At 41.8% G+C, this 23,720-nt stretch overlaps 1 protein-coding gene across 1 annotated transcript; it reads left to right on the top strand.

The window, feature by feature from the left end:
• The first annotated feature begins 8,503 nt into the window (after positions 1 to 8,503).
• Positions 8,504 to 12,041, top strand: LOC116399744 (homeobox protein Nkx-2.5-like). Its single transcript, XM_031877128.1, has 2 exons — positions 8,504 to 9,144; positions 10,376 to 12,041. The coding sequence occupies exons 1-2, from the start codon at positions 8,745 to 8,747 to the stop codon at positions 11,017 to 11,019; spliced, it is 1,044 nt and encodes a 347-aa protein (XP_031732988.1). The 5' UTR covers positions 8,504 to 8,744; the 3' UTR covers positions 11,020 to 12,041.
• The last annotated feature ends 11,679 nt before the right edge of the window (positions 12,042 to 23,720 follow it).

Here is a 23,720-nt window from a genome sequence, read left to right as displayed (position 1 = left end):
TGTCTTTTTTTTCCCCTCATCAAATTAAAGCAACAAGCCTCTCTGGAAACGTCTACTTAAGCTAAGAAACAACACGGTCATAAATCAGAGCGCCGTGTAACGTCTTGTTTCCTCCGCAGTAATAACAATGGAAGTGGAGGCTTTACGAGTCGATATACTGGGCGGCGGGTCTCCTCCCTCCCTGCCTGCAGCTCCAGTTTATTCCTCCTTCGATATGAGAAATAAGAAAACACACATCTATCACTCTGGATGCCTCCTCTCTTCTTGTGCGTTTGTATACAAATGTACCGGTCGTAATTACCGGGTGGAGGACATTTACTTTATTTGCAAAAAAAAAAAAAAAAAAACACACCACATTTCGCTCTCGTTTCATTTCCCACATAAATCAGGAATTCCTCTGCCGGTAAAAGTCGGTCGTTTGTCAGCGGAGTCTGGCGTGCCGGGTGACAGAAAACGAGAAACAGAAGTCCCATTAGGTAAACCATTCAACGCTGCAATTTATACAGCAGGCCGGGGCGGGTTCGTAAACAGAGCCGGTTGCGTCATGCGGTGTATTTGGGATTGTGTGTGAGAGATTATAGAGGCCTGTCCCAAACTTTTAACGACTCGGAGTTCTGAATGAGAGCCAAATACATCAGCAGAGAGGAGGCGCGGCGCTTTTTGGGGGCGAAAAACGTGTCCAACACGTTAATGCTGGACAAAAAAGAACAGTTCAAGTGTTGCTTTTATTTTCTAATTAGCTCTGTTGGATCCGGGCGGTGCTTTGGAAGTTAAGCCGTAGTTAGCAGGGAGAAGTGTGTGTGTGTGTGTGTGTGTGTGTGGCCGCCGGTTGCGTCCTGCTGAGCGTACATAGACGTTACGGATCACTGAGATAGCGTCTTCTCACTCTGCCTAATGGAGCTATTACTGGCTGCAGGCCTGGGCTATCTAAACACCCGTGCGCGAAAGGCCCGCAGCCAGCGAGACGCGCGAGGTTTTTACGCACGGCTGCGAACAGAGGCGAAGAATCAAGATTTACACTTTCAAAAAAAAGTGTAAACATTTTTGCATGTTTACTTTTAATTTAGAATGATCGGATTCTTTTAGTTTATAATTATTTTGTATAAACAGACAGAGGTCCTCTGGCAGAGCGTTAGTTTCCATCACAGCTCTCAGTTATCTTCAATATGAAATATTACACATCGAAGGAAATGCGTTCAATCTTGTGAAGATTTCATGTCGAGGCGTAAAAGAATAAACCATGAATATATTTGTGTGGAAAGAACAGTTAGATTACAACATTTAAACAAACTAAAGACCACGGACTGAATAAAAAGAAGAATCACAGGTTTGAATTTCGTCAAAACTTTCAAATTACTAAACAGAATTATGATTTTCTCAAATTAAGAAAAATGTGTTTCAAATATGGCAATACAATTTTTTTAAGAAAATACCCAATTTAATATACTACAAAAATATATCTTTAAAGTCAAAACGCGGAAAAATATAGAATACAATATTCACTTAAATGAAGTTATCTTGTATGTGCTTCACGTTTCAAATGCGTTCAGACTATATATGTTGAACTAATCTATTAATGTCCTGTTTTATTTGTATACTATTCTATAGTGAAGATGCTGAAATGGATTCTTTAGTTGTTTAATTGAATGTATTTTATTCTGAAACTAATCTAGTTTTCCGGCACTTATCGTTACATGTTGTATGTTGTTTGTAGTATATAGCAGCAGATATATAATAAACTGTGTTCTTTGCTCTTTTTGTTGGTATACTTGAGTTAATTAGTTGTTCCCATTTCAGAGGTAATCTGATTATGAAGAACAATTTCAACACGAAGAGATTTACAACGTACGTGTTTGTTTTAACGTTTAACATTCTAATAGTTTGTGTTTCCGTTTCTCTCTCTCTCACACACACACACACACACACACACACACACACACACACACTCGGTTGGCAGAGATTATCTCTCCTCTCTCTCCATCCAACCATTCAGAGCCGCCTGGCGCCTCCGCTGGGCCGCAAATGACAGCAGACAAGAGGTGTAGCGTTTCCTATTGTTACCTCCATTCACACACTCAACCACTCACACACACTCACACACACGCACACACACGCGCGCGCGGGCGCGCACTCACACACAGAGTACGAGAGAAAGGGATCCATACTAAATAATCACTGAAGTAACAGGAAAGTTGTAGCCTCCAGACAAAATTGCATCAGAATGCAAAAAAATATAATATAACATAATAAAACATAACATAATGTAATAATAATATGATATACCGATACCGATATTTTTTATATATGATATTTATCAACAGATAAAATGTGATTAAGCTATGCAGCAGTATATAAGTATAACAACCTTTACCAGCTTCAATATTAAGTGATTAATGATCGTTCAATGATTACAATCCAATAATATGTAATTCTGAAATGGGCCATTCTGCATAACTACTTTTACTTTTGGTACTTTAAGTATATTTAGATGCTAATACTATTACTTGTAACAGAGTATTTCTGCACTGTGGTATAACTACTTGTACTTACTGAATGTCTGGAGTACTTCTAAATCTAAGCCTATATTATGCAACATGACGATTATCTAAGTATCTAAATTCAGAAACCAAAAAGTTAGAATTGCATTTTATTTTTTGTAAAGTTTTATCCTAACAATATTTTCATGGTTGTGTGTTCTAGTAAAAAGAGGCTAAGCTATAAAGTTAACACTTCAAACTTCTGCTAAGTTTCCACTGACATTTGAACTGACTTATCTCTGTTTGTGTGAAAGATAAAGACCCAAACAGAAGCTCCACAAAGGTCACAGTCTTCCTTCAGCTCTGTCAGCACCAGTCAGGCTGAAAGCTGAACGACCTCCTTCTCCCTGATGGACGTTTATCTGAGTCTCACTCTGCAGTTGTTTGGCTATAAATTTGAAGTCCTCAACAGGCTTTCCTGCATGGCTTCATACACGAAGACCAAACCTCAGAGGTCCCAGTCATGATCCCTGAGGTTCACCCACACGAAACGCTAAGAGTTTCCAATATTCACTTTCATTTTAGTTGTTTTATGCTATAAACAGCTTCGTCCTGCTGCTGGAAACAATGTTGATGAGATCCTTGAGACTGTAATAAAAGTTATGTTTTAAAATCAAAACAATGAGCTAAAAGAAGCTAAAAAAGCTCAGTAAAGCCGAAGGACTTGGAGGCACAATCAAAACATCAGTGAGAGTATCTTCCTCTAATTGAAAAGAATGCAAACATGTGGTGGATCATTGGAGACATATTTATGAAATAAGATTGGCTTTTTTCATGCTCTCATGACTTTGCAGCTGAAAAACCACAACATCCAAATAAAAAACAGTTTCCTCCCAAGAAAACGGCCTAAAGGTCAACAAGCAGCATATTACGATCCATATTTAATTTCGGTGACCTCTAGTGGCTGTAGTTATTATGACTGGAGCAAATGAGGAAGTCAGGTGACATAGTATAAAGAGTGACAAAGTCGGGAGGAGGTCGGGGTGAATGGAAGGGGTCAAACTAAATGGGCCCACCGGGCAAAGGACCGATGGCCCAAAGTGTCAGAGGCCCCTGTTGCCGAAGACCTAAAAACGTCACTCAAAGAGACTCGAATCAACCAGGAAGAGACTCAACATGACCACACAGCAACATAAAACAACTACAAAGACACGCAAAAGACTACAAAGACACCAAAACAGCTGTAAAGAGGCAAAGAGACCAAAAAAAAGTCTTGCAACAGCTTTGAAACCACAAAGAGACATAACATTACTAAGAGACACAGAGCAACTACAAAGAGACACAGCATTACCAATGAAACATACACGGGACAGTCACCCAGGAGACCTCTGTTCGTGCCCCGTGTAGACTTTTAAAAAAAAGTTATCTGACGTAAAATACTTAACCTACGTAACCTAAGTTGCGGAACAAACGTCCTTAATTTGACCATGTACTTTTCCAAAACCTAACCATATAACGTTAACAATGTGTTTAAAACTGTCACAGGTGCTCTCCAACGGTCAAATACGTTGTTTTGGGAGTAATTGTCAAACGACCTATTCTGTGGTTAAGTTGTGAGGACGTGTTGCACAAATGACATTTGTTAACATGGAAGTGAGAAACTCCTCTAGCGGTCGCAGTAATAATGAGCGTCAGGAGCAAAGATTGTGACGTTATTGTGCAGCGAAAAGGTTTGCAGAAGGAGGAAGTCGTGGTGGATGTGTCGACAAAACGTTGGTCTTTATAACAGCAGCTGTTTGTTTTGTTGGGTTTTTAAAACATGACCACGATCGTTCCCAAACCTTAAAAAAGTGGTTATTTCATCTTAAATCACGATGTTTCCCTAAAACCTAAACAAATCGCTTTTGTGCCCGAACTTTAACCAAAGCGTTGTTGCGTCAAAAAACGGCACAGACAGATGACGGCGACCTGTCGATAGAAGCATCAGATCAGAATGGCTTGTGTTGTTGTGGTAATACGTGCTGTTCTAAAGGTACCAACAATGCTTTTGGTTGTGTATGATTTAGAGGACTTGTTGTTCGAACTGGTCCAGGTGAGAGAGGTTTAAGGGTTTCAGCCTATTCAGGGAGTTATTAAAAGGTTTCAGATCAAAATGAAATAAGGAATTAGTCCCTCTAGAACTCCCATATAAGAGCTGCTGATCTGGAATGATGATCCATGAACAGTGACATTGCTATAAAATGTTATTTTTTAAATCTTATTAAGAGGAGCATGCTGCATTTCTTCCTTTATTTTGGCGGGTTTACAGTTACAACTTGTTTTGATCAAAGTTTTCTTTCTTAACTGGTTAAGGCAACAAAGTCTAAAGTATAAGTTTTGAATTCCAACTGATTTCAGGCTAAACACAATCTGTTCATCGGCCTGGAAACCTTTTGGAAATACATCCTGGAAGTCCTTCAAGGACTCCTGGAGATCCCTGAACCACAGTTTGGAAACCTGGTCCCAGAATAACCGTCACTTAACTTAAACTAAAACAGTTTTATTTTCTTTCCAATAGCTGCTGAAGAGCGTCGGCCCCATCTGACACACAGAGAACACAGCGCTCAGCCTGGCGTCATTGGATTTAATGCTTATTTAAAGTAAATGGAGGCGGCCGGGCGCCAGTCTAAACACTACCCGGCCTTTGTTTGGCCCTATTTTACGAGGAAGCGCTGATGATGCTGATGATGATGATGTAGCGTGAATCGGAGAGAGTTGCCGTGGAGTCTACAGGGACAGCCTCACATATATCTGTCTGATTCCAGAGCTGCACATCAGGATGTTTAGTACCTGTGGAGGGGGGGCCCAGCAGGTCTGTGAGAGGCCCCCCAGGGTCCAGTTTAGAGACACACTTATAAAAATATGCAATGAAATCATGATATAACAGAGAAAACTTTAACTTGAAGTCCTAATGAGGGCCTGTTCTGCACGGTGTCCCTCTTATGGAAATATACAATTTAATTTAAAAAGGACACTTATTTTGTAATTATTTTGTGTTTCAAAAAAGTATTTGTAGAAAACTTAACATGCTCTCATAATCGCGGTTGTGTGGTTTAGTGACCATGATGTGATTTGTTCAAATATTTTTGGACAGTAAAATGAAAACTTTGACTGCATTTCGACAGAATTATTCCCAAAATATTCCTCTAGCTTGAGCTTTAATACAATATGATAATTAAAAAAGACAAACAGATGACAAATGGAGTTCATATTTCCACTCTGTTTGGGGGCCCCAGGTGTTTGAGGGGCCCTAAGCCTATAAGGCAGCTCTGGACCGAGGCCCCGGGTTTGAAGCCTGACAGAAGGCTTTGAACGAGGCCTCTCCTTTGTATTTACAGCGTAATGTCGTAAACGGAACAGAAGAGCGTCAAACTAACGTCACGTGAGGGTCGCTGCACATTCATCAGTTTTATGATCTGGTACAATTTCTTCAGTTTTTGGCATTAATTATTCGATGAAAAAAGTGTCCGATATAAAGACACTGAAGATCACAGCAATCCACAATTTCAGAATAAAAACATTGATGACCTTTGAACCGCAGCAGACTCCTGTATGTCCACCTAAAAATTAAACCTTTCTGTGAAACCGACTTCAGCTGTTTAGAAAAAATATGTAACACTTTCAGTTTAAGTGCTGATTTTCCTGAAAACACGCCTCTGAGAATCTTTTACCAACAAGCTCTGCAGCTATTTAAGCGCCAAATGTTTTGTGTCATCAGCGCCTCTGAGTTAACAATGAAATATATTTCATGTATTGAAATCTTTGAACACAGAGAGGTGTCGCTGAGGACACCAGGGTCCTCTGCATGTCATATTTCTGGGAATTTTAGGGGTTTTATTTGCATAAAGAGTTTAACTTCTCTGATTGCACACACATGAAAGCACAGTCTTCACCAGAATCACACAGCCGTAAGTAGAGAAGTGTGCAGAAGGCTTTGAAACAACATTCATACGTAATTTGTTCCGCTCATGGTAGAACAAACACAACTCTATTATATATTACTCAAAACATAAATAAATAATAGATGGTCCATCAATTACAGTTACTTCACAAATACTTACAGTAACATGAGAAATCAGAATCAAGCCATATGCATCAAATCAAACAACAAAGAGAACAGATTACTCATTCATTATTCATTCATTATTCATTCATAGTTATTCTTTCTTTATACATTTTCTTGAACTTATAAATATTCACACACCCCACAGCTTGACTGCTTTAAAGTAATCTGTTCAAATTCCCTGAAACATGATCGTTATCAAAATAAAATGTAAACATTTGTGATTTTATTTTTTTAATATTTAGTTTGATTGAGTTTGGTTGGTCCCATTATCTAATGCTTGTCTGAAATGGTCTAACAATTAGAGCTTATGTAGCACTTTTACCAACTTTATAGCTGTAATATTATTCATATAGTGTATATATAACAATATTAATGTCAAATGAAAGTGGCTCATTAAACATTATTATTCAAGTACACATGTTTTTTCAGTAAAGCACATATTAGAAAATCCATGTGAAATGTAAAATATGTGTATTTCTCTAAATATTTTCTAAAATCAGACTTTTTTGAGAACTTTGCTGTTTGTTTTCAGAAAGAAACTCCTGCAGGATGGAGCGGGGTGACAGAGGAGAGGGGGGTCCCGCTGCAAAACGGAAAGGGGAGCTGATAGGAGCAGATTAGTTCTGGCTAAAAACGTCAGTCAGTTTTTCCTGGAGGAATCTTAATTGCCCCGGGGGGCCCTGCTTATCGGCACGGGGCGGTTATTAATACAACACCCGAGATAAAGAGGACGGAGAGACACCGAGAGCAGCCGGCTGCTGGCCGGCAGGAGTGCCGGGACGGGACAGGAGGGTGAAATCAAAACATATGGAGAGTTTGTAGATGCTGTTCAGCAGTAAAGGGTGAGAACAGCGTCGTTTAACCTCTTGAACCTTTAAATCTCCACCTTGAATTTAAAAGTTGCAAACGATTCCTTATCTGAGTTTTACTGGTGGAGCTTTTCTCACGAGGGAAGAGTGACATCTGAAACTCAGGACGGCCTTTAATGACTCCACTAAATATATATTTTAAAACTCTCTGTTGTAAAGTGTGACAGAGTTCTTTGGAAACTTTGGCATCTCCTCTAAACTGAAGAGCAAACGTAAAAGATTTGAATGAATCTCAACAAACCTCAGCTTCATGATGCCATCGATGAGCGGCCTTCAGAGGAGTTCACTCAGTGAAACTCTTTCTGGAAACAGAAACAGCATATTTTTAGATCAGGGCTTTCGTTGCTCTGGGGGTCTGCATGTTGGAAAAGAACCGACCAAAATCCACAATTTCCTGTCTGCTTAATCAATTTGGACCACTAAGACATTAAAAATGTGACTTAAACCTCTCAATTTTATAAAACTGCCAAAATAGCAAGTATGTGTTTTGCGTAATGATGGCCAGGCCCACTTTTGGTTTGTAACTATCTGGATACAGTTAAGCTACAGTGGCAAAGAGGTTCCTGACTATCACCCCTTGACCTGTTGACCTTGTTGTGTCACTGCAGCTAGTGTGCGGCATTGGTGCGCCTCCCCAAAAGGGCGCACAGATTTACGCATGAAATCTGTGCGCCCACAAGAACACCAGTGTTCTGACTGACTGTGGAATGATGAAAACTGCAAGTAACATGTTTAAACACATAATAAAAGAAAAGGTAAAGATATGTCAATTGTTTGCAGTGACGGAGAGGGGCCTCTTACGTGAAAACAATTGTGCGTAAAAAAATAAAAATAAAAGGCTGTTGGGCGAATTCATTGCAGGAGAGTAGTGGAGGGGCAGGGTGTCTGTAAAATACTAAATGTCCATATTATATTATTATATTCACACCAGTCCGAAAACAAAACCAGGACGTGAGCATTCGTTAAGTACGCCCACCTTCCCTCCCTCTCTAGATCTCCCAAATGCTTCCGTTGCAGCCTACACGCACTTTCCATTTCACACACCACTCCCCCTGACATCAGAGGAGGCAGGGGCGCTCCTTCGCCCCGGTCCAAACTCCACTTACAAAGTCCGACATTATATCTGTCAGAGAGGAGACCTGCATGGACAAACCCGGGACTAATACCCATGGTTTCGTGCGTTTTACGGCGATGAGGGATTCCAGAGGTTTAACGCACCTCCAATTGCCAAAGAAGGGGCTTTTACGCTCAAATATTTGTTAGAAAAAGAGTGGAAAGGTAGAAGGGGCGTGCATGTTACTCGGTGGGCTTCATTTCCTCGGTGCTGCAGAGCCGGAGCTGGATGACATGATGCTGCAGAGTCCGCTCACCTCCACGCCGTTTTCTGTCAAGGATATCCTCAAGCAGCAGGCCGGGTCCTTGGAGCTCCAGCACCGAGCACTCACCCAGCAGCAGTTGACCGGGTCTCCTCCCCAGCAGCGGCGGCATTTCCAAACCCCGCCGTCCTGCATGCTCGCCGGGGCCCGGGACAGTTCTCCCTTCTCGGACGGTGAGGACAACCTGGCCTACCTCAGCGCGCTAGCGGCGCGCGAGGAGGACCGAGGGGAGACCAGCCTGTCCCCGGACATGTACGTCCACCCGGGCCTGCAGGGAGCCAAGCTGGAGGCCGCCGAGCTGGACGAACAAGAGAGCAGTGAGTTGAAGCGCCAAGCTGCCGCAGACAAAAGGCAACAAAGGACACGTGTGTCAATAATTATCAGAATAATATCAACCAGTGTTTCTCGGAGAACATTTCAAAGTGCTGCAGCATGGATCTTAAATAGAAGCAGCTGTTTTAAATGTTAAATATCACATCAGTGGCAACAAAAATCATTTGCATGTTGAGCCGCAAGAAGAGCTTCACCTGTAACCTGAACCCAGACTGCGTTACATCTGTTACGCACGATGTAGTTTAGCTTTGTAAATGAATCATACAAATAAAATCATTTGTAATATATTAGAAGGTAAATGTTAGCGTCAAACACAATGTGAGCCTACTGAAAAAAAGAAAGAAAAATCGGTTTTGTGTCATTTCTAAAAAGTAATAATAATCCTGCAGCTCTTTCGTAGTTTATTATTGCAGTATTGTTATTTTTTTTACCCAATAGATGAAACCCAGCTTTAGCTCAAAATATAAGTTTTTGAAAAATTGCAACAACACAAAAATCCCGTTTAGTAAAAGTGCAAACAGTGTTTCAGAAATATTTTCTAATTCATCTTCCGCCTCACGCCAGACATCATCCCAATAAAGAGCTATCAAATGATGGGAGTCGATGTCCATGCGGCCTGAGACGGATCCAGCAAAGTCTGGAAATGTCAAACACGTTCTAGTGGTTCAGCCGCGCGGAGTCTTGTTATGATATGTGGACCATAAACCGACAATTAGTTTAAAGAGCTTGTAAAAGAAATGTCACCGCGAAGTAGCGCCGATAAACACAGTCAGACACGTCTTCCTCACGTGGCGCAACAAATATTCATAATATATATCAACAAATGAAAGGAATTGAGGTCTTAAGCTGCTCGTGAGCTTTATGTTCAGAAAGTCAATAAAATGTACTTACAATAATTTGCATAGTCTGGTATTTTAGCCTAAATATATTATTTGTCCATGTGTTGCACAGTTTATCCGCCTCCCTGGTGTTTTATATTTGATTGTCTAATTTTCATAATAATATCTAAGCTTTTTGTCGTGCACTGGGCTAAACGTTTTTCTATTTTATAGGATATTTTCAATCACACAGAGGAAATGTTTTCCAGTGGTTGGTTTTGTTTTTGTATTTTATTGAATGTGGCAAAGTGGCAAAGTGGCATCATATTATGGGAAATAATATTCAAGATATTTTAGGTATTAACTCTTTTTATGTGACTTCCCCCGACCCACCCAGAGAGCTGCGCGTTGGTGTCCCGGGAAGAGGCCGCGGAGGGCGGGCAGGGTGACTCGGAGCGGCCGGTGCAGAAGCAGAGGAGCCGGAGGAGACCCAGGGTACTCTTCTCCCAGGCGCAGGTCTTCGAGCTGGAGCGGCGCTTCAAGCAGCAGCGCTATCTGTCCGCCCCCGAGCGCGAGCACCTGGCGACCACCCTCAAGCTCACCTCAAACCAGGTGAAGATCTGGTTCCAGAACCGCCGATACAAGTGCAAGCGGCAGCGGCAGGACAAGTCTCTGGAGGCGGTGGGGCAGCACCACCCTCCGCCGCCCCGGCGCGTCGCTGTGCCGGTGCTGGTGCGCGATGGGAAGCCGTGTCTGGGCGGAGCGCAGAGCTACGCCTCCGCCGCTGCTCCGTACGGATCCAACCCGTACGGATATAACGGATACCCGGCGTACACGTACAACAGTCCCGCGTACAACACCAATTACAGCTGCACCTACACCAGCATCCCCACCCTCCCCCCGTCTGGCACCTCCAACGCCTTCATGAACATGAACTTGGGAAACGTGAGCGGCCTCGGTGGCTCCCCACAGGCCCCGACACACCAAGGGACAGCGGTCACATCGTGCCAGGGCTCCCTGCAGGGTATCCGGGCCTGGTAGCCTCACCAGAACACAACTAGTGTCTCTGGGGTTTTTTATGGAGCTCTTACATTTTCGGTCAAAACACAAGATTTTAGAAGTGTGTTAACTTCTCCTCAGAAAACAGTTATGTTTATATAATGGCTGCGAGTTTGGATTCACCTGACATTTCACTCACATTACCGGCTACTTGGACGGTAACATAGCCGAGATTAGTGTGCATAAAGGCCGGATGTCACACATGTGAACAGGCACAGTTTGGGGAAATTTCATTTTGTGGTCCAACAATAGTTGGTGCTCTAGTTTGGCACTGACAAGACTGATGCACAGAGGGGAAAATTACGCACAAATGTGCGTATTTCTCCTTTTTTGAACTCCAAAAAATATGATTCGTTTTTTATTAAAAATAACGTTTGTTTTTAACATGGTAACTTGTTAGGCTTTTGGAGAGATTGAATTGCTTTTAAGGTGATTTTTTGGTTCGACAGAGAATTGTTTTATTCTATTTCACATCTATTCAAATAAATCAGAGAAATGAGGGAAAATAAAGGTGCGTTTGATTCTGTATTCCAGCAACAACAACAAAAGATTGTGTCCTATATATTTTTGGTTGTAAAACGTCCTCAGTGCTGTAGAAACTATGGTGAAATACATCACCGTCACAGAACTGAAACGGAATTTTCCCCCTAAATAATAAAAAGTAAGAATAAGAATAATAATCCAATAATTATTGCTCCCATGTGGGGTCACAGAAGTGAATCAGATGCACGGAGGCAGAAATCTCACTCGCAAACATATTAAGGGGCAGAGCTGCTGCGGGAGGCCGGGCCACAGGAACTCTTTGTCCCGGTGCCAGGCGACGTGAAAGGAGGAAGTTATTCTCCATTTGAGGTCCTTTAAAGGACGCGATTAAGCACCTAAAATACACCCGAAGAGCGAGCAGCAGCCGAGCCAGGGAGACGGGAATAATGGCCCTTATTGGATTGTCGGACAAAAGGTGTGTGGTAGGCAGAGCCGTGCACTCAGCAAAGACAAAGGCGCACAGGGGCCGTGAGATTGACGTCCTAATATTCCCATTTGAGGGCCAGGCAGCGGGTTATTCTGCGCAGAGAAGGGGGGGACACGGGGGGGAAAATGTGGTCACTTTTGTTCCCCTTCAGGAGGCTTCTTTTTTTTTTGTTCGTGGAGAAAGGCTCTCCGAGAGCCCCCAGCCGCGAGGCTTCGGGGGCAGCCGGGGCTGGAGGAGATGGCAGCGGGGAGGCGTTTGTGTGAAAGAAGGGGGTATTATTGCTACAAGTTTCACCATTTATCCCGTTGTGGAAAATGGACGGGAGAATTTTAAGGGGAGGGGGGGCTTTTATTTCAGTGTTATTTCAGTTCAGACCGATGTTATTCTCACAGGTAACAGCCTAATCCTGCACGGAACAACGACTGCAGTGATCCTGTAATGCAGATTTATATTTCTTTCTAACATAAAGCCACAAGGAGAGCTCGACAATTACAGTGATTACACAGAATCAACGTGTCAAATGTCCACATTACAGAATGAAAGCATGAAGTTCTGGGGTTTTATATGGATTTATGGTTTCAGAGGTCTTGGTTACAAAGACGCAAAAGACCTTAATGGAATGGCCAGTTATTGATTCAATGAGCTAAATGACCCGAGACCAAATGCTTTTTTAATCGTTTGGTTTGGTGCTCAAATTACTCGATTAATTGATCGTCATTCGAAATGTTTATCAAGCGAACAACTTTATTCCAGCTGTGACAATGTGCTGCTTTTCTGTTTTTATATATTATTGTAAATGTGACTGTTGGTCATTTGAATAGTTGACGTCACTTTGGGTTCTGAGTATTTTTGTCGTCTAATTGGCTGTTACGCACAAATGAGGGATAAAAACAAGTAGGCTACATGTGGTTCGAATTTCAGATACAATTCTTCTCCAACTTTTGTTTTCACGTTTATGGGAGAAAACTGTATTTGCTGGAATGATTCCCGAGAACAAAGATGATGGTGGTAGTAGTGTGAAAACCAGGGAGGGGAAAGCATCAATTCCTGTTTTTCTCTCTGCGCGTAATTGTTCCTCCGGCCTGAGAACACGTCGTTTCCCAAAAGGCATTATTGTATAATTACAGCCACACTCGTGTCCTAATGCGAGACACGAGAACAAACAGCAGGAGCCACATTTACTACAACATTTCCGACAGAAACCTCAGGAGCTCGTTTATACTTATGCAGAGGGGTTTGTGGGAAATAGTGGAGCAGCTCTGATGACTGACAAGAGTTGAGTCAATGTGATAAATGGTTATTTTGGATGGAAGAGTCTCATAAATGCTCCCAAGTTGCCATATTTTAAGATATCAGTCAGAAATAAGTTATTTCCTAACTCCATGATTGTACTTTACGCACATGTTGTTCCTCTCAATGACATATGATGTATAAAGACCAGATAAAACAAACGTTAACGTTCATAAATATCCTTGTTATCGGCGGCGATCAGCGAGTCTCTCCGGCTCCTCTTTTCGTGCCAGACAGTCGGTCTCTGAGCTCAGATTGAGATCCGTCAGTCTGAGCTGTTAACCAGCTGATCTCCTGTTTGGGACCAAAAACAAGGTCCCCCAATGCCCCCTCCTCACTAATGGGGATTAGTTGAGAGGTAAACAGAGAGCTGATAAGCTCTGCGCCCCGAGGTGCTGCCCGGCCGCAGGACAGAGAGTGATGGAGGCAAATAAAGACGAGACAGAGAGGCGTCTGCAGGTAAACACCACTACCTGCTGGGCCGGTAATAATAACAATAATAATAATAATAATAATAATTACAATAATTATAAGAACAACAATAACAGCAATGGCAATAATGATTATAAAAAATATAAAAAAATAATAATACAAATAATGATAACGGTAATAATAGTAATTATAATAATAGTAATATTAAAAAGTTGAAGAAGAAGAAAAACAAATCATCACCATCACTATTAGGCTGGTTGGCTCAATAATAACCATAATAATCTATATTGTGTTGCATTTAAGGAACACTGTTGATTGTTGGATTTTTTTATAGTTACACTTTTACATTAAAATAAATAAAATGAATAAATAAAATAAATGTATTTCCTCGGCAATACGATGAGCGTCACCATGAAACAGTTATGGCTAACAGTCTACATTTCAAACTGCAAACTCAAACACAATTTCCTCACAGCGTTAAGAAGCTAGTATTTATTTTACATAAACTTTTACAGGTGTTCCTGTTATTTGTCTATCCCATGAAAAATGAATTACACCATTTATCTCTAAATCTAAAATTGTATTTAAACCCCCTGACCTTAAAAAAAACGTTGATCTTTATGGCACTCACATTAAAATAAGATTATTTACTGCCACTGCTACTAAAATATTCTGCAGGTGGAAGTATTCAGGTAAAAAGTAAAATACTTCATTACATGAGAAGCATTGATAAAGCAAAAGTTTAGAAGTACTACTAGCAAAGTAAAAGTACTCTGATACAGCCGTTGTATTATGTGATATGAAGCTACTGGACTGACACGTTAGCACCATTTCTACTGTTATAGCCGGTCGAGTTTATTTGAATTATTGTGAACTTATATGAAGAAGGCCTCATGTTCTCAGAAACTATTTATAAAACATAATCTAAGTATAAAGTAGAAGTAACTCAAGAACCCCAGTAACTTTAAGAGTTGTATTGGTAAAAGAAGTTGTGCTTCTACACTAAACTGTTAATGTGAGCACCAGTGAACTAATCACACACATGCATTCATTGATCGTCTGTTAGCTTTGGCTCGTTAGCTCGCTGATGAGTTTACTCAGTCTGCTGTCTGACTCCATCAAACAGACACCAGCCGTCGCCCGGCACACACCGAGGGTGTGCGTCAATATCTTTGATCTTCAAACTCTGATTTGCAGTTGTGTGAAAAAGTGTTTGCCCCCTTCCTGATTTCTTATTGTTTTGCATGTTTGTCACACTTAAATGTTTCAGATCATCAAACAAATTTAAATATTAGACAAAGATAACACAAGTAAACACAAAATGCAGTTTTTAAATGAAGGTTTTTATTATTAAGAGGGAAATAAAATCCAAACCTACATGGCCCTGTGTGAAAAAGTGATTGCCCCCTAAACCTAATAACTGGTTGGGCCACCCTTAGCAGCAACAACTGCAATCAAGCGTTTGCGATAACTGGCAATGAGTCTTTTACAGCGCTGTAGAGGAATTTTGGCCCACTCATCTTTGCAGAATTGTTGTAATTCAGCCACATTGGAGGGTTTTCGAGCATGAACCGCCTTTTTAAGGTCATGCCACAGCATCTCAATCGGATTCAGGTCGGGACTTTGACTAGGCCACTCCAAAGTCTTCATTTTGTTTTTCTTAAGCCATTCAGAGGTGGACTTGCTGGTGTGTTTTGGATCATTGTCCTGCTGCAGAACCCAAGTGCGCTTCAGCTTGAGGTCACGAACAGATGGCCGGACATTCTCCTTCAGGATTTTTTGGTAGACGGCAGAATTCATGGTTCCATTTACCACAGCAAGTCTTCCAGGTCCTGAAGCAGCAAAACAGCCCCAGACCATTACACTACCACCACCATATTTTACTGTTGGTATGATGTTCCTTTTCTGAAATGCCGTGTTACTTTTACGCCAGATGTAATGGGACATACACCTTCCAAAAAGTTCAACTTTTGTCTCGTCAGTCCACAGAGTATTTTCCCAAAAGTCTTGGGGATCATCAAGATGTTTTCTGGCAAAACTGAGACGAGCCTTTATGTTCTTTTTGCTCAGCAGTGGTTTTCGTCTTGGAACTCTGCCATGCAGGCCATTTTTGCCCAGTCTCTTTCTTATGGTGGAGTCATGAAGACTGACCTTAATTGAGGCAAGTGAGGCCTGCAGTTCTTTGGATGTTGTTCTGGGGTCTTTTGTGACCTCTTGGATGAGTCGTCGCTGCGTTCTTGGGGTAATTTTGGTCGGCCGGCCACTCCTGGGAAGGTTCACCACTGTTCCATGTTTTCACCATTTGTGGATAATGGCTCTCACTGTGGTTCGCTGGAGTCCCAAAGCTTTAGAAATGGCTTTGTAACCTTTTCCAGACTGATAGATCTCAATTACTTTGTTTCTCATTTGTTCCTGAATTTCTTTGGATCGCAGCATGATGTCTAGCTTTTGAGGATCTTTTGGTCTACCTCACTTTGTCAGGCAGGTCCTATTTAAGTGATTTCTTGATTGAGAACAGGTGTGGCAGTAATCAGGCCTGGATGTGGCTAGAGAAATTGAACTCAGCTTTCCAAAGATGTGATAAACCACAGTTAATTTATGTTTTAACAGGGGGGGGGCAATCACTTTTTCACACAGGGCCATGTAGGTTTGGATTTTTTTCCCCCCTTAATAATAAAAACCTTCATTTAAAAACTGCATTTTGTGTTTACTCGTGTTATCTTTGTCTAATATTTAAATTTGTTTGATGATCTGAAACATTTAAGTGTGACAAACATGCAAAACAATAAGAAATCAGGAAGGGGGCAAACACTTTTTCACACAACTGTCGATTCTATTTCAGACTGACATTCTGTAAAAGTTTCACCCACAAAGACGTGAGATTCATTTGAGTTTGATGAGGTGTGTGAGAGCTTTGCTTGGTGGATCCAAGTGATCCAACTGATACATACATGTGTTTAATGTGGAGGCTCTTCATCTCTTAACCTCTAATGTGCATTAAATACTTACCTCTGACGATCGCTGATCAATGGACCGGTCGTCGGCTCCACTCTTCTCCACTCTTGGCCCCCCGGCTGCACACAAACACTAATAAAAAGCAGGAACACAGAGTAACAGAACTCACAAAATAACATAAATAATTACAAATGAAATAGAATGTTTTGATTTGGATTAAAGTGCTTTCCTGTTTATATTTCTTCAAACAAAGATTATTAAGTATCGTCATGTGTGTCTTTAGGTGGGAAATGACCCCAAAATCATCTTGTACTCGGTAACTTTCATATTTTGAGGAGCAAAAAAACTGGCAATGAACACTAGTCTGTTAAAGAGACAGAAATCATTGTTTGTTTTGGTCTTATTAGACTTTTTTCTCAAACATTTGAGTCCCCGGCCATAGTCGCAACTATGCACGACTTTAGAAAGCCAGCAGACAAATTGTGTGTGTTGTTTTGAATAAACCAAACATGTTTGCACGCATGAAATAGAAGCTTTAGTCTCTATAATCTATATTAAAAGGTGTCACTCAATGTATAGAAAGCAAAAAACATCTTTAATGAGAACATTTCTTAAATGTTAAGGCTTACATACTCATGAGCTTTACATAGCTTAGATGTTTGATGACACTCTTCAAATATTAACAATAATATAAAAACAATGTCATCAGTTTGCATTAAGTTCCTGCGATGTTGAAGTAATTCAGGCTTTACTCTAAAGCTGCTTTAGTTGAACCGCTCTCAGCGCTCTCACGGGTCCAATAAAGAAGAAGAAGAACGTGTTGATGTTGGTCGTCTCTTTGTATCCCGGTTTTGGAGAGGGTTTCCTGGCCTCGCTCTCCGTTTCTGTCATAACACCCACATGTTGCTGCAGGAGGTGCAGTCAATGCTGCTGCTGCCTCCACTCACAGGGCTCACATGATGGGCCATTAAGGAGCAGCACTCCTCCCATCAGAGCCCTGACAGGCCCAGACAGGCACATTCACACACTGAGACACTTCAGGCTCCCCAACATGTACATTACAGTGTTATCACTGCTGCTGCTGCTACTACTACTACTACTTATACTACTACCGCTACTACTACTACTACTACTACTGCTACTACTACTACTGCTACTACTGCAACTAGCAGTACCCCGACTAATAATCCTACTACCATCATTACAGCTTCACCTGCAGCTGATTAGGACTACTGTTAGTCCTACTGTTAGTCCCTCTAGCAGTTAGTCCTGCTAGAGGTCCCGGGGCAGAAATAGGCTGCTGAAAGACAAAGGGACTTGGACTTGTGAGTTTGACCCAAGTTACACTTAAGTCACACAAACAGAGACTTTCCCCTCAAAGACTTGAGACTTGACTTTGAACTTGTCCCTCAAAGACTAGGGACTTGACTTGGACTTTCCCCTCATAGACTTAAGACTTGACTTTCCCTTCAAAGACTTGGGTCTTGATTTGAATTTGTCCTTCAAAGACTTGGGACTTGACTTGGACTCCAGCTCAAAGACTTGAGACTTGACTTGAACATGTCCCTCAAAGACTTGAGGCTCGACTTGGACTAGTCCCCCATAGACCTGAGACTTGACTTAGACTCGTCCCTCAAAGACTTAAGACTTGACTTGGACTCCAGCTCAAAGAATTGAGACTTGACATGGATTCTATTGCTCAAAGACTTGCTACTTGACTTGGACTTGTCCCTCAAAGACTTGAGACATGACTTGGACTTGTCCCTCAAAGACTTGAGACATGACTTGGACTCGTCCCTCAAAGACTTGAGACATGACTTGGACTCGTCCCTCAAAGACTTGAGATATGACTTGGACCTGCCTAATGCTGAGTTTATGCTACACGGTTTTAGCCCTGATACAGTTTTTGGAAATCAACAAAAGTCCCAGATCAGAGGAAGATCTTGAAGGATCATCAGAAGCCAGAACAGGATTGGAAAACTTTGGAAAAAGGAAACTATTTTATCTTTCTTTGTAACTCTTGCAACAATACGAAAACCGCATTCACGTCACAATTAAATTTACTGGGAATTTGAGATTGCACGTTCATGATTGGCCACTTCAGTGTCTTTCCGGATGATGTTGCCTTGCAGCAAAAGTTGCAAAAAGACAGTTTTGACATTTTAGTCGTGGTCCTCTATCAGACCTCCATCAGTGAAGAGACCATCAGAGAGAAGATGGTCTATTTCTATAGAGTTATTCTTAATGCTTGTGGGAGCCAACACGACACCACGCTGCTGGAGAGGAGACACCAGAGAACCAGAACCAGGACTGAGAGGGGTAGACTATCAGACCCTGCTGCAGTAAAATGAGAGGTTTTCTAAAGGGACTCTGGTGCTTTGAGACACTCCCGCTTTTGTCCACAGGGACCGCCAAAATCAACTCAAATCTAAGTTCCTCGTAGTAAATCTTACCTCCACACTGCTCCACAAAGGAGGAATGGTTCACAAACATTTATGAGACAGGACTCTCTGAACACAGATAATAATCTACAGTAGCTTCCTCCATTTTGGACTTTTCAGCTCTCTGTTCCACCAAAAGGTCAGCACCTGCAGGTCAAAGTTCACAACAGTTGAACTCTACGCCAAAAAAAGTGTACAAATGTACTTCGCTCAAGTCCACCGTTTGCAGTGATTCCGTTAAAAATGTTAAATGTTAGTAATAAAACTGATTTTGAAACAAAAACGTTGGTGTTATTGAGCGTTAAGGCTAACGAAAGACAGCTTCGACTGCTGAACATGCAGAGTCTGACGAGCTGAATCCATCCAATTATTGGTTTCTGCTGTAGAATTTAGTCTTTTGCTGTTTTCCTACATCTTTCACGAGAACACTGGACTACACCAATAAACTGTCAAATTTAAAGATATCATTGCCGTTATCAGCTGCAGGTATAATCCACATTTGTCCAAACTCTACTAAAGATCACGGTGGAGGTGGACTCTTCTGTGCTGATAGCAGCCTGTGGGAGTCTGGCTCTTAAATGAGATATCCACCAATTGAGAATCTGACACATACAAGCTTTGGTGTAAAGTGCTCTTCAGAGACTGCACAGTGTCTTCTTAGTCAGCTCACACGTAATGCTCGCTGACGTCAGCGTAATAGATTTCGCAATGGACGTGGATGTTTGGAAATGTCTTTTTTAACTGGTTTCCCGTGTCCTGGGATGGGAGACGGGAGGACGGCCGGGCCAAAACGAGAACGGCTTCGGCTCGTCCATCAACCCGAGAGATCTAAATATTTATCCTGTGATCCACATTTATCCGTTCGCCGGTGCAGCTTTCTGGGTCAAAAAACGTTATGTTTCTGGGAAGAAACACGAGTATACGGTGTTTATCCAACGCTACCCACAGAGATTTATCCTGAGCTGTCAGGGTTTGCAATAACACACATAAATTGCGGTTCCTGTCTCTCCGAAAATCATTAGAACCATTAATTTGAGTTCTGCACCAGCTGGGAAAATCTGGGCAGAAACAACAGTTTTCGCTTCCATCAGCAGCTGACAGCCAGGCGCTCTTGAGCAAGGCACTTTAAAACTGATCACCCTAACAGGAGAGGATCTCCGTTCTACCAGCAGGAATAAGATGCACGTCTGCTCAACTATTTCCTGAATAAATTGACCTTCTATGAGGAGAGATTAATAACTATAATGAGGAAATAATTGGGCCTTCGGTGTGGCACCGAGATCCAACTCAAGTGTTTAGTAAATATAAACGAATACAAACAGGAAGACACTTTAGGGAGACCGAGTATTCTCACATTGTCTTCATTTATAACATGTATTATCTCATGTTGATCAATGGGTTAAGGATTTTTCTTAAAGCCACAACCTGCCCATGGTTATATTTCTTGCCTCTTTTCTATTTATATAATAATACATAATTATTGTCTAACAAAACAACTATGAGTTAGAGTATTTTCCAGAATATTGATATACAAATTATCGTGATTTGCTTTTGTTTTATCTTAGATGTCTCATCTAATGAACATCTACATGTTTTCCTACATCTAGCAGCTTTTGGTTCAGTTAGCTGCAGAAGTCATCACAGAATTTTTACTTATTTGTAAGAAATTCGCAAAAGAGCTGCATCCAGTATGAACTGTCTCAACAAATATCGAACGCATTGTCGTCACGTTTTGTATAAATATTTATGTTCCCCAGAGGATGAATCCTGGAGACTTTGATTTGAGTTTGACGTTCTTTTTGCACTTTGTGTTTAAAGTAACAACTGAAGCTGCTGAGCAGCATCAACATGCTCACACCGTCATCGTCCAATCAGCAGTGGAGCAAACACGACATGTTGTTCCTGGGAGAGAGAATGACGAAACTATTCGATTTTAAGACACATATGAAACTATTTTTGGCCCTGATGGTGGCAGACAGAGGAAAGGTCACTGGGATCACCAACATCATTAGGGTTCGTCCTCTGGGGATCATGGATATTCATTTGATACTAGTTTTTTTAAGCAGAGGTCGTCATTGGAGTCACTTATCGTCGGGGGTCTCAGGGTGTGTTCCTCTGGGGTGGTCCAACTGTAAAACACTTCATAAGAAACATGAGGGGGCACACGCCGCCCCGCCAATCTGAATCATGATTAATGCTGTTTATACGAATCCTTACGGTTGTGCGACGGTATCGCCTGTATCTGTGTGACCTGCAGGCGGAGCGTCACCGATGGAGAGATTAGAAACGCATTTTAACACCAAAGACGAAAACCATTCATCAAACGAAGAGGACGGCAGGGAAGCGTGTTCTTTACACACACGCACACACACGATGTTGACCTTGGCTGCCGCCATGCGTCCTCCCAGACGAGGTGCCCTGACCTCACACGCCGAGACCTTTCCTGACCGACTAAATGGATCGCCTTATGTTTTTAGTGCAGTGACGCTGAAAAGGAACAACAGTAGGGAGGTATGGGGGGGGGGTAAGGTTAGACGAGATGAAAGATTTCAGCTTGTAGGCTGACAACAAACACGGGGGCCTCGAGTGAAACGGGATCCGCAGAGAGAGAGGGAAGGTGCTGCTTTTCTGTCAGTCTGCTTGAGTCCCTCCTGTCAGCTTTCAACCAGGAAGCTCATGAGCTTCATCTCTGCAGAAAACTGCAGCCAGCCAGCTTACCTACGGAAAGCCTGAGAGGATGTAATACATGTCATTTTATATATATATATATATATATATATATAAAAAGTTCAAATCGTCCATCCCACAACAAGGAATCCTCACTTTTGGGAACCAGGAACCAGAATCGTTGCTTAATAAATACATAAAGCAGTTGATCATCATCAAATGTATTGGTGCCAATCGGTTTGTCACGGTGTTGTTTGAGCATTACAAAATAATAACTGATCCCACGTCACCTGTGGGCTGCCGTAGTTTCCTGCCAAGAGTAAAAAGTTAATGTTGTCATCTTCTGTAAATCATAACAGCGTTTCACTCGGTGGATACAGTCTGTGGGTCCAAACCAACAGGTTGGTGAGCTCGAGGCCACTGAGGGCCGTCCCAGGATCAGCGCCTCCTGCTGGTCGGTCGCGGCTCCTGCACTGAAGGGGCCCCGACCGTCCTGCTCATGCTGTCGGCTCAACGTCTGTAGAAGTGTCTGATCGTACAGTGTGTTCATTACTGGGGATGCGTGTCCAATCCAGCAGTGTCTGCTTCATTTCAAGTATATCAGGGTTATGTCTTCATATAATATAGAAGCAACATCGTTCATTACTATCAATCAATATTTTCTTACTGAACCTCTAGTCACTTATAATTAAAACCTCGTCAATCCATCGTGCTTTACAAAGTGTTGTTTCTGGGATAAAGGTTTCTGGTGAGTTGTAAAATTAATAAATCAAAGTTAAACCAACACAGAAGATTTGGACTTGAGTGAAAATAAAAACAGTCTAATGGCAGAAGTTCCTAAAATCTCTAAAGTATTGAAATAAAAGTTCAATATCTGGGAAGGAAGGAAGGAGAGGAAAAGTAAGACAAGGAGCCCAAAGTAAGTTCTCTCTTTGCGAGCCAGCACCAAGAGAAGACCCTGCTTCTGCGAGGAGCTGCCGTAGCGAGTTTATTTACAATTCACAAAATACAGGTTCAAGCTTTTTCACATTAGTGTCGTCTGACAAACAAGTTCCAGCTCCGCTCCGCCTTTGGTTTCCCAACCTTTAAACTTTTTAAACACATTTTTAAAACTCTCTTCACCCATTTAATCCGCGTTTGAATTTAGAATAATCCACTTTTTTCCTTTGTTGCCACTTTCCAGAAGACTATCCGACGGCTGTTTCCACAAAAAGCCTGAATTCTTCCAGCGTTTTGATCAAATGTTTCAGTTTTCTACTTGAATAACTCAACATACAGGTCGGCTTGAAAACGTAGCTGGTCCGATTTTCAATCAATATTTATATATATACTATTTTATATACAATTCCATCCTCTCATGGCTTTGAACCACATTACATCTCTATTGGATGATTTGCTGGAGCAGTTGTGCGTTGGCTGTTCGGCGGCTAACTGAAGGCATGTGCACAAGTTACCTTTCTTCTGCGTACTTGTTTTACTGTCAAAGTTACTTTTCTTTTTTGTCCTAACGATGAGAAGGAAGTCTATTAAGTGCTAGGATGCTGTGCGCTTTGAAAATTAAAATAAAACATAAAAGCGATCGTCTAAGGCAGACACTCGCGCTGTTTTTGTTCTGTAAGAAGAATCCTTCGTTTATAAACTCTGATGTAGGATCATCTTCCGTATGATCGATCTGTTTTAGAACAGAAATGAAGCGGCACGAGTCCGTCAGTGACGTGAACACCGACGATGCCGATCATGCACACGCGAGTGGACATTAGAGACTCTCACTGTAGTTTCATGATAACAGTTAACACAGATTATTGTGACCCTCTGTGTTGTTAACACAGTGGGTCGCTCAGCTACGCTGTGATGAGTCTCAGCTGATCTCTATGAAGTCCCCACACACACACACACACACACACACACACACACACACACACACACAC

The sequence above is a fragment of the Anarrhichthys ocellatus genome, unplaced genomic scaffold (assembly GCF_004355925.1).
Source record: "Anarrhichthys ocellatus isolate YVR2014 unplaced genomic scaffold, GSC_Weel_1.0 scaffold126, whole genome shotgun sequence".
Taxonomy (NCBI): Eukaryota; Metazoa; Chordata; class Actinopteri; order Perciformes; family Anarhichadidae; genus Anarrhichthys; species Anarrhichthys ocellatus.
The sequence above is the reverse complement of the archived record's forward strand: the minus strand, read 5'-3'. Positions and strand labels throughout refer to the sequence as shown.